The 15,642-nt window shown below is 32.3% G+C and overlaps 1 protein-coding gene across 2 annotated transcripts in view; it reads left to right on the top strand.

Moving 5' to 3' along the window:
- Positions 1 to 15,642, top strand: part of CSMD3 (CUB and Sushi multiple domains 3) — a 1,379,111-nt gene that overhangs the window by 1,196,318 nt on the left and 167,151 nt on the right. For both annotated transcript variants that reach the window (XM_004372959.1, XM_004372958.1), the window contains 3 exons: positions 7,819 to 7,932; positions 8,449 to 8,544; positions 10,135 to 10,338. In XM_004372959.1, the coding sequence (XP_004373016.1) occupies positions 7,819 to 7,932; positions 8,449 to 8,544; positions 10,135 to 10,338 (414 nt within the window). The remainder of the gene's footprint in view (positions 1 to 7,818; positions 7,933 to 8,448; positions 8,545 to 10,134; positions 10,339 to 15,642) is intronic.

The following is a 15,642-nucleotide window of genomic DNA, read 5'->3' as shown; positions in this document are numbered from 1 at the left end:
AAAAAAAAAAAAAAAACAAAGAAACAAACAAGAAAGGCTTTTTTGTAGAAAATCAGGGAAGGAGAAACAAGAAATGGTTATTTGATGATGAGGAAGCTGTTGCTAATTTTGTTAGGTGTGGTAACTTCATAGTGGTTTTTTTTTTTTTTTTTAATGTCCTTGTGTGTAAGAGATAAAAACTGAAGAATTTACAGAAAAAGGATATGATATGGGGAGTTGCTTAAAGTATTCCCAGCTGCAGGAGGGATGCAGGGGAAATGGGAGGGGACAAATCAAACAAGACTGGCGAAACATTTATTAGTATTGAAACTGGTTACGGAGTTCTTAGCATTTGTTTTATTCTTCTCTTTACTTTGTATGTGTTTGAAAATACTCATGAAAAAAAAAAATCCTTCTAAGTTATGTTGTGGTCCATGTGAGAATATTTTCCTGACCTAAATCTATCTGGCCTCCTTGGGATTTGGCAGACATAGTCTTCCAAATGTGTAGGAAAACCTTAGGGAAGATTAAGGGAAAACATTCATCTAGATTGACATTAAGAATGAAAGTGTTAATAAAATATTCTAATACTTTAAACTTTTTATTTTGCTTTCTTGTTTTAATTCTTTTAAACATGCAATGCAATTGCTTATTCTGTTTTTCTTGATTTCATTGCTTTTTTAAACACCAAATTAATTATCAGCTGTTAGGAAATGTTTCAACTGCCAAATTGTAGATAAGCCGTTGGCTTAGAGTTGAGTAGATATTCGCTCCTGGAACAATGAAAGAAAATTGAACTATATTTGCTATAAGAGGGTTTTCTGCTATGTGTATATGTTTAAACTATGTCAAAATAGGCAGTTTTGAAATTTTGGTGGTAGGCAAATTATCAAAATATAGGCCAAAAGCCAGCTTTAGAGAAGCCTGAAACTAGATATTATGGTTTAGTTTGTAAACCTAGTTTATGGATTGACAGAAGCATCACACAAGGAACTGGTAACAGGAAAACAAATTAGGCAGTCAGTGTTAGAGGTTCAAGGCAGATCTAGATTCCTGCAACTGCTAAGTTACTGAATAGTCAAATACCATAGTCAAAACCATAGTGTTTTTTTTGTTGTTGTTGTTGTTAATATATTTTATTTCCTAATTATTTAAAAATAACAATGCATGTTAAGATTTTGGTGCATTTCCCTTCAGAACCAGAATGATCTCATTATACTCTGTGACCTGCTCTATTAGCTCTTCTAAATTACTTTCTCTTGGTTGGGACTGGCCCCAGCATTTAGGGTGGGACCAAACTTGTAATTGAAGATTTTAATAAGTCCCTGGATAACGAGTATATGATACACATTACTTGCCTTCACTAAAATACTATCTTAGTATAATTCATTCATTGTGGGTTAATAGTTTTCTACCAAAATACTGATGAATTCTTAACTTGTTGTATCAATTAATGTGACTTTTACCCAAACTTTTCTATTGCTGGATGGCATTTTAAAGATGAGTCATGCATTGATTTGATTTGGTACTGATTTTAAAAGTTCTGCCTTTCTGCTGCTTTTGAGAGTAAATTTTATGCACGTATTTTTTTCATTAAATTGAGGTTTTAGTTGAGCAGCTTGTAATCACCTTTAAATAGGGAAACCTATAAAATCATGGTATCCAAGTGGCAAAATGATCCCAAAATGTAACCTTGTAGCTATTTACACAATAAGTGGTTTCAGAGGATAGAGAGAGTAAATAGTTCTGTGTATGTTACTGATTTATAAGGGGGGCATTTTTGCAAGCATGAAAATTTCTAAAATATTGTCTTGAAATATTTATATGACACAGATAAGAGGTGAAATTCATATAAAGCTAGCCAACTTTTTGATAGCTTATATCACCAACAGTGATGTTTTATGCTTTTATACATAATCAAATTAAGTTCCAAATACCTCTTTGATTTGAATCTATTTTTGTTGTATTAACATTGTGGGTACACGTATGTTTTCATATGTGCTGTGTTGGTAAATAAAATGCAAGCTGAGCAAAACAAGGGTGTCTTCTTTCAAAATTTTCAGCAGAGCAACAAACCAGCTGAGTGCCTAATATAGTCATCAAAATAAATCCCAGAATGCATAAGAATATGTAGATTTTTCAAATGGAGTAGCAGGCATGTTGAGATTCCAGCTTAGAACCAATAATAATTTAAAATATTTTTCTATTCCTTTTTTTCTGTCTAGATTCTCTTCTGTGTGAAAATATTTCTTTTGCGATGGAGTTTCAATGCATTTGCAACCAAGGGTCTTGAGATAAAGGGAACACACAAAAACAAAAGTAGAATGCCCTTCTCCTTACTCCCCTTTTCGTAGCCCATCAACAAAGTTGATTATTACATTTTCCTCTTTGAACCAAACAGACGGAAATAAAATCAAGTAATCAGAGAAGTTCATAGCCATTTTGAAAGGGTAACACAAGTAGAATACTCTTCTAAGGCAATCAGTGTTATCATTTGTTCTAAATGTGCATGTGTGGGAAACCGAGAGTGAGAGGGGATATGCTAGTTAACATCAAGACCAGTTCAGTTTTTCCTGTTGGTAAATTTTCAGATTGAATTAGTAACATATATTTCCAAAGATGAGTTATTAGTAATAGTAAGTAATATTTATTAGTACGTTTCAGGCACTTCTCAAAGTTATTTTTTACAATATCAATTTATGTAATATTCATATCAATCCTAGGAGGTTAAATACTTTTATTATCCCTATGTTACAGATAAGGAGATTAAGGCACAGAAAGGTGAAGTAACTTATCCATGTGATAGATCGTGGATTCCATCCTAGGGAGTCTGACTCTAAAATCTGAATCCTTGACCTTTAATTAGGCAGTTTCATGAAATGTCGTAATAATATTTGTAACACAGGCCTTTAGGTTGGATATTAGAAAACATTTATCTTTGCTTTACTTAAACATGTTCTGCTGCAGATTCTAGCAATCTTTAAAAGGCTTCATTCATTATATTATAATGTAAAGAGCCCTTGTCCTTTTGTTACCTTTGCACCATAATCAATATGGCACCACCCTTCTGATTACTAACCCCTGGTGGCACAAATGGTTAAACTCTCAGCTGCTAATGGAAAAGCTGGCAGTTGGAATTAAACCGAAGGTGCTTTGGAAGAAAGACTGGCACTCTTATTCTGAAAGATCAAAGCCATTGAAAACCCTATGAAGCCATATTTCTACTCTGAAGACATGGAGTACGAACGATTTGGTGTCTTCTTTTTTTTTTTTAATCTGACTATGGAACTAGAACTCCTACTAACAAGAGAGGCCTATTGTTCTTCCTGTACCTACCAAATATAAACTTCTTGACATCAAAGCAAGTTTGAATCTGACCTGAATTCACCATGACCTCTTAGACATTTTAACTTGAACTATTCACTACCTTCCAGAGGACTGTTTAGATCAGTTGCTTTGGCCAAGGCCCAGTCTGATTCTGAGTCTTTCTCTTCTCACTAGCTTGCCATTGAGATTCTCTTAGAATTATTTCCTTCTGAGAGAAAATGATGAAACAAAATTGAAACTCATTTTATTTGCATAAATTTAATTTTCATTTTTAATCCAGTAACTCCAACCCAGATCACTGAATAACTGTAATCATGTCCATGTTTGTTTTATTATCCTCATTTAAAGTTAATTAATTGCTATATCAGTGAGCTTGTGTACAATGTACTAGCTAGTTATTTCAATGGCACAAAGATTAAATGTGACTTCCAAAAGTTATTGACTTGCTTAAGCAGTGGTGGACCATTTTAGCAATATTCCAGAGTAGAATTTAGTGGAAAAGGGAGTTTTAACTTCTTTGTTCTACTTATTCATATTCTAAGCAAATACACGCTCCACTGGGCACTACCCCACTTTGAGTGTGTTCTGTTACACTCCAGACACCCATCATACTTTTTCCACAAAGTTGCTTTCAGGGTATCTGCTTGTCTGTACTGAGCTTTCTAACAGTCTAGCTATGCTAATGCTCAGGGCTTTCTTTTACGCCATGACAGGCACTCTCTCATCATTTATTGACTTACATTTGGGATGGCTTAATTGAGCAAATGGACTAAGTCACAGGAGTTAAATGAATGTGACTAAAAGAGAAAGAACTTGATAGAGTCTGATGTGTTGTTGTTGTTTACTGTCAACTCATAGTGACCCTATAGGTCAGAGTTTCCTAGGCTGAAACCTTATGGGACAGTTCTACTCTGACCTATAGTGTCGCCATGAGTTGGAATCGACTGGACGGCAGTGGGTTTGGTTTTATTTATTTGTTTTTTAATCCTTATGGGAGCAGATTGCCAGGTCTTTTTTCATGTGGAGCTGCTGGTGGGTTCAAATTGCCTTCTTTTTGGTTAGCCACTGAGAGCTTAACCGTTGTGCCACCAGGACTGGTAGTTTGATTTATAATAGGAAATAAGTGATTATTGAAACTTAGCTGTATGAAAACTTATGCCATGCAAACCTTCTCCGTAAATGGAACCCTGACTCTGTCTTGATTAGATTTGATACTGTGTAAAATAGATACCAAATAGACTTTGCTTTATCTACAAAGAAGAGGGGATGGATACAATGCCTTATCACAGTCTGAGTTTGTTCACAGGACTGCAAGATTAGGACGGAATTTTATAATTGGGATAGAGATCCTACCAATATGATCTAAATTAGAGAAACACAGGTGATTTAAGTTATAAACATGATGTAGTTTTTTTAAGAAATGCAATGTAGGTTTCCCTCAAATGTTGCCCATTATAGGTTGTTGGAGGACTTGCTTTAAAGAATGGTTTTAAATGATTAGCATAGCAATTGTTTGCATATAAAGATGTACTCAAAGTGCACTATTGTTGGTTTTTAATTAATTTGATTAACTACTCAAATTCTTTTCATAGGTAAAATGAATGTAAACTGCCACTTGACTGACCACAAATACAGTTAATGGGATCTTAGAGCAGAGACCATGTCTGTCTCCATCATCTTTTTAACCCCACCATTTAGCTCAGTTCCTGGTACATCATAGAACAGAATCAATAAGTATTTGTTGACTTAATAAACTATACTCTAGAATAAAATGTATGGAAAATAAGAGGCTCAGAATTAGTTTCAGACATAATAATATATAATTTTCATAGGCTTATTTTTAAGGCTATTCTACATGTTTATTTTGACCTTACTAGGTTTTCCTTTTCTTCGCTTCCAAGTTTGAAGAGCCTAGTAACACATGTAATAGATTATTTAAAAAAATGGATTTTTATTATTTAGAGAAACCTACAAAAGTGTTAAAAAAAAAACATTATTTTTAACGTCTTTTATGTTTAACGAAGCAAAAACAAAACAAAGCAACAATAGACAATAACAAAAAATTTTTCCTTTAAGAAATAGCTTTGTGTTTAAACTATAATAGCCTGAAAGCAAAGCACTTTTGATATCAAGAGAAAGAAGCTTGGAACTGAGATACAAGGTACTCTGTATCTGCATACAGAAACCAAGAAAGGAAGGGAGAGTGCTTGCTGATCACAGAATGCATAATCAGTCCAGATTTGGGGAGTTATCCTAGAAATAAAAGACTGGTCCAGCCATTAGGCTGAGGTATCAGCATCTAGATCAGTGTTAAAAACTATTTTTTTTTAAAAAGGGCATAACCATGACTCATACAAATACAGAAGAATCATATATCAAATATTGTATTTAACTCATTGATGATTGAAGAACTTAGTAAGATGTTACAGTGGTTCAAAAGATACTTCAAATAATCATAGGGAGAGAGAGATGATAGATAGATAGAGGAATGATGATTACAAATAGATAGAAAACAGTTCTGTTCATTGCATTCCACCACAACTCTCATAGACTCAAGTGACTTAGAAGAGTGTGTATTTTTGTTGTTTTAGAGGTTGCTTGTGAATGTAGTAGTTTGCTTGGAAATTTGACCTGCTTCCTAATGAATTCTTGAGATATTTAGACAGAAAAAGTTAAAGGAAGTTGAGTTTTAATTTTTTCTTAATGACGTTCCAGAAAGACAGAGAAAGAATAGTTATCTGTCAAGAGCTTTATTGACAGTGTAATTGATTTAGTGAAATACCTGTGATCAGACTAATATGCTTTTTTTTTTTTTGTGACTACTTAGTAAGACAAAGGCAAAATGTGCATTGTAATAGAACCTCTTTAAGACACATTTAGAAGCAAATCATCCAAACACCAATCTAAACAAATGCAAAATCTGAAAACAAATATTTCTTGGTAGATTTCTAAATTTTTTTGAATATTTTTGTAATGGTTTGAGATTTGGACAAAATTCTGGATTTTTTAAAAAGGTCTGAACTTAGTCAATTTTTCCATATGACTTGTGAACCATTAAAATAATTCACTACTACATGTATCTATGGAGTCGCTATGAGTCGGAATCGACTCGATGGCAGTAGGTTAGGTTTTGGTTTTGTCTGGGTTGGTGAAAACAAATTTGTTTTCCTGACTTTTAGGAAATATTTTAAGGAAGTTTATTATTAATTTTAGAACTTTAATTTTCAGGAATTATTTAAAACAATGACTCTGTATCTGATAATGTTTTCTTTTACTTCACAAAGTACTGGACTGAGATCACCAGCTTATTTTAGCAGACCACAAAAATAAATATTGCTTTGTTTGCAGTATATGTGTACACTTATATTCATATGCAAAACTCAACATGTTTCATGTAAGCTAGTTTATCTTCATAGGGGCCATTAGAGGATTTGCTTAAGCTTGATTAAAGGTGTAAAACATAAAGCACTTTTAAGAAATAGTCATATAATGTGTAGTTTGAGTAAGGTAATGTGGTTTTGAATTTATAAAAGTTATCTAGCTTTTATGTTATTAAATTTTTTAAAAAATTCATATTCTTTTAAACCCCACAATTTTTCAATTCAATCAAATGTTTTAAAGAATAATTTTTATTATCCATTTAATTTTTTTTTTTAAACACAAAATACCAGGTGATTTCTGTTCTGGAACAGGTTCTTTCTTTAGCATTGGAGATGTGTTGAAGCATTTGCAGTTTTGCATAGTACCTAAACACAAATTTAGTATGTAATTAAAGGACAAGTACAAAATGAAGTAAAAAGACATTTACAAAGCTCTTTTGGTAAGTACTTCAGGGTTGTGCTTACCATGAAAAAGTAATATTTTTGAAAAATTTTATAATATCTCAATTGGAGAGGAATAATATTTCTTTCTGGGGACAGAAGATTAACTACAAATATTTAGAAATCATTTTTAACTAAAATATGAATTAAACACTATACCTGAAAAATATCTTGCTCCTATTTTCTAATGAAACTATTATTAATAGTGGAATAGCATTTTAAAGGCAATAAAACAAAATCTCCTAAATTAAAATTCTATCTCATCTAAAAGAGGAGGAAAAAAAATTAGAAAAAGAGAAGAGAGTCACAAAGTGAAAAGAACCAAACTACCAATGGGGGAAAAAAAAAGTGGCTACTGTAAAGCATTAATCACCAAACTTATAACTTCTGATTTAAATTAAATGCCAAACCCATTCAATTTATTTAAAAAAATAGTTTTAAAATTTTACTGGTTGTTACGCCAGGGTCATTACTTTTATGACCTGAAATATATGAGTCAGGGATATCGACCAATTGGCACTTACGTTTTTTTTTTAAAGGTAGAAAAAAAGATGACTATTATATTGTAATACTTTGTTCTCTCTCTCCTCCTCTTTCTATTTTTTTGTTTTGTTTGTTTTCTTTCTTTCTTTTTTTTTTTTTTTTTGGATGGTTGGTGATTTATTTGCTTCTCCTGGTTCCTGTTGATCAGTGGTGTTTGGCCAGTTTGTATTTTTCCAGACATCACTCCACGATGTTGTTGAGGTGTATGATGGGCCAACTCAGCAATCTTCTCTGTTATCTTCCCTCTCAGGATCCCATTCAGGTATCCTTTCATAGAACTGCCATGCATCAGTTATTGATTAAAGACTGACTTTGATTGGTATTTTAGTGAAAGTTGAGATTTATGTCATCCATATTAGAAAAAAATTAAATTGAAAATAGAATCACTTTTTTTTTTTTTTTTTTTAAGAATTGAAGCACAATTAACAGTAACTCAAAAGCTTAAGAGAAATATGAACAACTATTTTCTGGGATTGTAATCATCAAGTAAATATAATATTTGATCACTTAGTCTGGGCTGTTTATGTAATATAAAATATTTAAGGACTCCTTAAGTAATGAGGCAATATGTATCAAAATGTAATTAAAGCCTTCTGGTAAAAAGGTTACACTTGAAGCTGAACCCATAGATAGTATATTGCTAGTGGTAGGATATTTTAAAGTAATTTTGATAGACCATAGATTGATGTTTTCAAGTGACAGTGTAAATTAATATAGCTTGTTAGGTTTACTGAATGAAAATTATTTATGATATCTTAGTGTTTGTTTTGTTGAGTAGGAGAATCACTTCCACTGAGTTCAGGTAATCAGATCACAATTCGATTTACTTCAGTTGGACCAATAACAGCTAAGGGATTTCACTTTGTTTATCAAGGTAAGTGACCCTGTAGCCTAGAAACACACTAATGAATATATCAGTTTCCATGCTATGCTCAGAGGTATTGAGCACTGAGATCCTCATAACCATATAGGAGAGATAAAAGGTTTTTATTTATTTATTTTTAATAGTTTTACTCTGTCTCCTTCCCCTATCACTAGAGCTCTGTCACTTGGACCAAAGTAAAAAAAGCCTTCACTGCTTGCATCATCATCCTCAATGTAAAAGTATGATTTCCCTTCCTCCAACATACTGCTTTCCAAGCATCTATTTTTTTTTCTGCCAATTCTTCACTCTCTACAATTTTCATAATTTTTTCATAGTCTAGCACTTTAAATTAAAAATGTACAATATGTTTGTGCTGATACACTTAGGCATGCCAAGGAAATCATTACTCCATTCTAAAGTTATAGTTTCTCATTCTTTCAGGAAAATTCAAAATTTCATCCTATTTATTGAAGATTTCTGTGTAATCGAAAGTCTATTTAGTTTTTTCTAGCCTTTATAGACAATCTCCCATATTTTCATTAAATAAAGAGCCATTATTTGAAATATTTTGTCTGAATTATGTATGATCATTTAATAATTTTTCTCAAATGTATCTTAAACTTTATTCCTAAGAAATTTATAAACATTTATGATTTTAGATTCTTATTAGTCCCTCTTATTCCATTTATTAGCTGGGAGTAATATTATATGGTTTTATTTTTAATAGTATTTTCCTTGTAAACAATCTGAGGTATTATAAGTGTAAAAAGGCACTGTAAAGAAACTATTTTTAATCAAATCACATAAGAGAAATGAGTCTGTTTGGAATTCATCATGTCATTTTTGGGCTGTTGTCAGTCTCTTTAATCCCATCTGTATGTGTTTTAAAAAGAAAAAACATCCTGTTATCATTCTACTTTACTAAACCAAAAAAAAGAAGGTCACAATTGAAGCACAAATCTGTAAAGCCTAAAGATAATTTCAAATTTGATATTATATGATTACTAAAGTAAAAATTTCTATTGTTGTTAATCTGTCTTGCTTTTATTCTGTTATCTTTACTAACAACAAACATGGTTTGAAAAACTAAGTTTGTGAACATGCTGTTGAAATAATAAAGTGTAGTGTTTGCTTTTTAAAATCTGTGTTTTTAGGAAACAAATACTAAAAAAATGTTACATTACCTCTTGTAACATGACACGTATTTTTTGAACTGTGTATTCCAGTTTAAAGAGAAAAAAATATATATATTTCAGCTTTCATCTCATACATTGAAATATCTAACTTTCAAACTATATTGTTATATTAATTAAAGTTTGCTAAAACAAAAAATAGAAAAGAGGTACTTGGTATTGTTTAAAGGATTGAAAATAAAATGTTTTAAAGTGAAAAATACTGATGATGATAGCAATATTTTTATTCATTTTAAATTGTATTTTATTCTGTGTGAAATTTAAAACTTTTAGAAAAGCATTCAAATCATTAAAACAAGTTCTGACAAAAAGCAAAGATATCTTTGATCTGTTTAAATATTCACATTTTGAAATTTGTTTTTCTCTACCACATATGAAATTAAAATCAACAATTATTTGTGTGCAGCTGTTCCGAGAACAAGTTCTACACAGTGTAGTTCTGTGCCTGAACCAAGATTCGGAAGACGGATTGGCAATGAATTTGCAGTTGGTTCACTGGTTCTTTTTGAATGTAACCCAGGCTATATTCTCCATGGATCCATAGCAATTAGATGTGATACAGTGCCCAATTCTTTGGCCCAGTGGAATGATTCCTTACCTACCTGTATTGGTGAGTATATAAATTTGCATGCTTTGTGATCGTACGTATGTTACATCAGAATTACTTATACTGCATCTCTCAATTCTTCTATTTTATTTGATGCCATTATCTGGTGATGTAAGCAACGAATAAAATCTGTGGAATTAACTGATAACTTACTATCATGGATTTGTGTTGATAAAACTACAGATACATATTTCCAATAACACACAGAATTTGGATGTTACCAATATGTGATTACTACGCATTGCCTCCCTTTGAAATAAATACAATTTTTCATTGCAAAAGTTTATGCAAAGATTCCTATGCTGCTGTATATAGAATTCACATACCTTTTAATAATCACAGAAGCTGATTTTTTTTATATTTTACTTTAAATTACAACATATGTATTAGCAAATAAACTTGTGTTTGTTTGTTTTTACTTTTCCTAATCATTACAAATATGTATGAAAAGGTGTAAAATAAGGAATTTTCCTAGTCTTTCATAAATATATAAGTGGTAACATTTTGAATAAGTAGAATGCATAGGGTTAGCCAGAAATCTCATTGTTTCAAAGTTTATTTATGAAATACTATATCTAATTTATATTGGTAAGTACAGTTTATACTGTCTAAAGTTGTGGTCTCTTTAATGGTTAACAATCTTGTAGTATTTCAGCATCATCACAATGACTTTTGGTTCTTATACAATTTCATAGACTTAGAAAATGTAGAAGGTTGGGAAATTGCTCTCTTCCTTGTGCTAGCATATCTAGAAATTATTCTTTTATTTACATAATATTAAGTTAATAGAAAAATTATAAAAATTAATCTCAGGTTAATAGATATTTCTAATAGGTTGAGTTCTTTCTCACTGAAATTTTATTGTTATGTGATTTGAAAAATTTAAGTTTTTTTTTTTTAATAAAATTAAGCAGAATTTTGTTTGTTTTCATAACTTCAATTCTCTCCTCTCCCATAGAGAAGCCATTTTAAGTGTATGCACACATGTAACATGCACACTTACAAATATATAACATTTTTTGATAACACATCTTGTCATACCTAGAAAAGAAGACATGTGTCCATAATTTTATATTTAATTCTTTTAAACTCATTTGGTTCCCATGACAGCTTATAGGTCATTAGAATAAAATTTATTTTTAAATTGTGAAATTATATGGAAGGTATATTTATTCTTACTGAGGAAAGAATAATGATAAATTTTGTTGATGTGCATTCATAGGACATATATTTTTATAGAATATATCTAATCTAATAGGTAGAATATATTTCTATAACTCAAACCAAGACATAATAATTGTGTTAGTATAATGATATAAACTGAGACTAACAACTGCAATAATTAAATGTGAATTATTCTTTTATTATTCTATTATTTGTTAAAATATCACCGTCAGAAAATAACTTGAAACACTGGAGGATTGTAAATGAAACTACAATTTTCTCATCTTTTAGCTAAATAATCATAATTTTTGATATGGTTACCATTTACTTCATGCTTACTATTTGCCAGGTTCCATGCTAGGTAATTTAAATACTTATTTAATATAATCTTCAGAACAAATCTACAGTGAGTTTACTCTCTGAATTTGTTGTCATTGTGTGCCATGAGTCTATTTCAACTCATAGCAACAACACAGGACAGAGTAGAACTGTCCTGTAGGATTTACTAGGCTGTACCTTTAAGGAGGGAGCCTTGGTGGCACAGTGGTTAAGCGCTTGGCTGTTAACTGAAAGGTCTGTGGTGAGAATCCACCAGCCACTCTGCGGGAGAAGGATGTGGCAGTTTGCTTCTGCAAAGATCACAGCCTTAGAAACCCGATGGCAATGGGTTTAATCTTTAAAGGAGCAGATCTCCAGGTCTTTTCTCCAGCAGAGCGGCTGGTGGGTTCCAACTTCTGACCTTTCCATTTACAGATGAAGAAACTGAGACTAGAACATGTAAGAAGGAGCCTTGCTAGCACAGTGGTTACAGCGCGGCAGTTCAAACCCACAGCCGCATCCTAGAGAAAGATGTGGCAGTCGGCTTCTGTAAAGACTTTTAGCCTTGGAAACCCTATTGGGCAGTTCTGCTCTGTCCTATAGCGTCGCTATGAATATGAATCAACTTGTCAGCAATGAATTTTTTTGTTTATTTGGTTTAAGAGAAGTGAGAAGGAACCCTGAAAGCACAATGGTTAAACTCTAGGCTGCTAAGAGCGTAGGGAACCTTATGGAGCAGTTCTACTCTGTCCTGTAGGGTTGCTGTGACTCCAGGGCACACAACAACAACAAGGGAGGTATAACTTTTGTGGCTGAGTGAATTCCAACTCATAGCAAGTCTGTACGACAGAGTAGAACTGCCCCATAGGGTTTCCATAGGCTGGTGGATTTGAACTGCTGACAGTTTTAGTTAGCAGCTAGACTCTTAACTACTGTGCCACCAGGGCTCCAAACAGTTCTTTTTCAAGTGGTATACCATAGTACGGTAAAGTGGAGGCAAGATTTGAAGCTAAGTTTTTCTGTCTCCAAAGCCCAAGATACTTGATGAAGTACTGCTTCTCTCTGTTTTGCTTATAAGCTAATTCTTTTCTAATTTCCTTTCTGTGTTTTATTGCAATATAGAATGTTTGATCCTATTAAAATATATTTTTGATAGTCAACAAGGTAAAGGAGAATAAATCAACCAGACTTGATGTTCCTCCTATTTTGTGCCAAGCATAGGGCTAAGGTTAATGGGACATATAGTACTTGCACTCACAAAAACAAGACAAATAATGTTCCTCCTTCTGAACCACAATATATGTTGACGTCTCCTGTTATAAAATAGAAATAAATAGATTATCTTAAACTGAAGGAATCCTGAACTGAAAGAAATGTTCCTATGTATCTATGCCAAAATTAGTCATGCAATACGCATAAATCGGAAATTACATTGCTTTAAATCAGTTTAATAATTGAAGATAGATGCATGATGATAATAAATCTCTTCAGTTTCACAATGGATTTTTAAAATGTTTCTTTATGAATGTCAGGAATTAATCATTGTTTCTGCTTCGCTTTTCCCAGTAATTATTAATTACTTATTAATTATTAATACTAAATTATAATTTCTTTGGCATTTTTAGTATATTTATGTAGGTATTGATAGAAAATATCAATGTCATATAGTAGAAAGTATTTAGGTAAATAGTCATCTTCTTTTAGTCTTGTGTGTGTGATGAAAATTTTTTTAAGATGTTCGTCTATTATAAAAACAGTGATGTGATGACATACAGAAACTCATAAACTAGCTCATTAATCTTTAAATACCTTTGAAAAAAAATCATCTATTCTTCAAGAGTGTTCAAAACCCTGGATATGCAAAGCACTAAAGCATAAGTTTACTAATTGCTCCTTAAAGGTTCTGTTTGTATGTTTATAATGATAATGTCCTAATAACAGTGAAACATTATAAAGAATCATGTAAAACTGAATACAGTCCTCACAACTGGGAATTCTAGCAAGTTCTCAGCACAAGTTAATTTAATCTTGGGTAAATAGCTTGAGCTTTGACCATAAGACTGAATTAGGGTAAATTATTGCGTGATTAAGGGAGCCCTGTTGCACAATGGTTAAGCATTGGGCTGTTAACCGAAAGGTTGGGGATTCAAACCTTCCAGCGGCTCCGTGGGAAGAAAGACTTGGCAATTTGCTCCTGTAAAGACACAGCCTGTGAAACCCTTTGGGACAGTTCTAACTGTCATATAGGGTCACTATGAGTTGGAACCAACTTAATGGCACAGAACAAGAGCAATATCATGATTATGGAAAATTTGCAGAATATCTTTAATCCTCAATTCCCATATTGATAAAATAGGAATGTAAATATACTTCCTTATAGATTTATTGGGACTTTTAGATGATTTAAAACCAGTAAAGGCCTTGGCATAGTTCTTGGAACCTAGTAAGTACTCAAGAATTATTAATTGGTTTTGCTATTGCCACTATTGTTATTATTACAAATCCACCATAGAATCAGGAGAGAAGACTCCAGTTCTAAAGGTATTGGATCTAAAATATGGAATTTGCATGTAGTGCAGATAAAGGGTTTGGTAATACTGATTTTCTTTTGCTAATATGTTGTTTTAACAACAATTTAAAGTTACTGTGTGTAAAACTTATCTTCCACCGAATATTTTTGCATTTTGGAAAAAGCTGAGAAAATCAATATCTGTCATTTTTTCCAGCTCTGATAATTTAGAATTCCTTACATACAAGACTTTTATTTGCATTTAAAATTTTAAGAAAGACTTTGGGGAAATATAATAATTTTTTCAAGTAAAATCATAATTATTCATTATGATACACTACGTAGGGGGACTGTAAAAAGAGGTAAGGGAAGTGAGGGAAGATCAGAAAACATATGTGAGATACGGAGATTAGAGAATATGTAACTATAAACCATAAATCATGTTGTTGATCTGTGCCTAGACAAGTCAGAAAATGGCATGTAGAATATTAATTTTTGTATGAAGCATAAAATGCCCCTATTCTACATGTTAGTTACAAAGCTTTTTTGTATGTCAGATGTGTCAATTTGTCAATCCAGTGTTTTTGCCATCAGGTATAAAAATACGTATAGATAAAAGGGGTGTTACACTATCTGAATGTGGATTCACCTCACCAAGGACGGCAGCTCCCACCAGGCTCTAAGAGCCTATGAAAAATGCCTACACCAAACCCTGGTCCGTGGCTGACATTCAACTTCAGGAGTAAATGCTAGTTTACTATCCACAGCCTAGACTCAGCCTGAACTCACTTCCTACTTTACAGGAAAAAATGTGTACTCAGGAGCCCATACAACCCCTCTCAGAGATCCAGGTGTCTATAGTCCTCTGGGCTTTTTGACAACTGTCATTGTATTCATCAAGAGTCTTTAAACATAAAACAGACTACCTTATATTTTGAATTAGCTTAAAATTACATACCTACAGATAGAAAATTGTATCAGATAGCTTGTGTTTCCTGCCAAGATCATACGCAAAGGAAATATTACCTCATACCATTTTATAATATTCTTCCTTGTAGAACAGGTATAAATCCAGAAAATTGAATATGTACTCAGAAGGACATAAGGATCTGTGTCAGAGAAGAAATAGAAAGATGGTGATTCTAAATAACACTTGGAAGACAGTTCAGTTTTTTTTTCTTTTAATTTTTTTTTTATTATACTTTAGGTGAAGGTTTACAGAACAAATAGTTTCTCATTAAACAAGTCAGTACACATATTGTTTTATGACATTGGCCCACGACATGTCAACACTCTCCCTTCTCGACCTTGGAAGG

Source organism: Trichechus manatus, unplaced genomic scaffold (assembly GCF_000243295.1).
Source record: "Trichechus manatus latirostris isolate Lorelei unplaced genomic scaffold, TriManLat1.0 scaffold00022, whole genome shotgun sequence".
In the NCBI taxonomy this organism is placed as follows: Eukaryota; Metazoa; Chordata; class Mammalia; order Sirenia; family Trichechidae; genus Trichechus; species Trichechus manatus.
The sequence above is the reverse complement of the archived record's forward strand: the minus strand, read 5'-3'. Positions and strand labels throughout refer to the sequence as shown.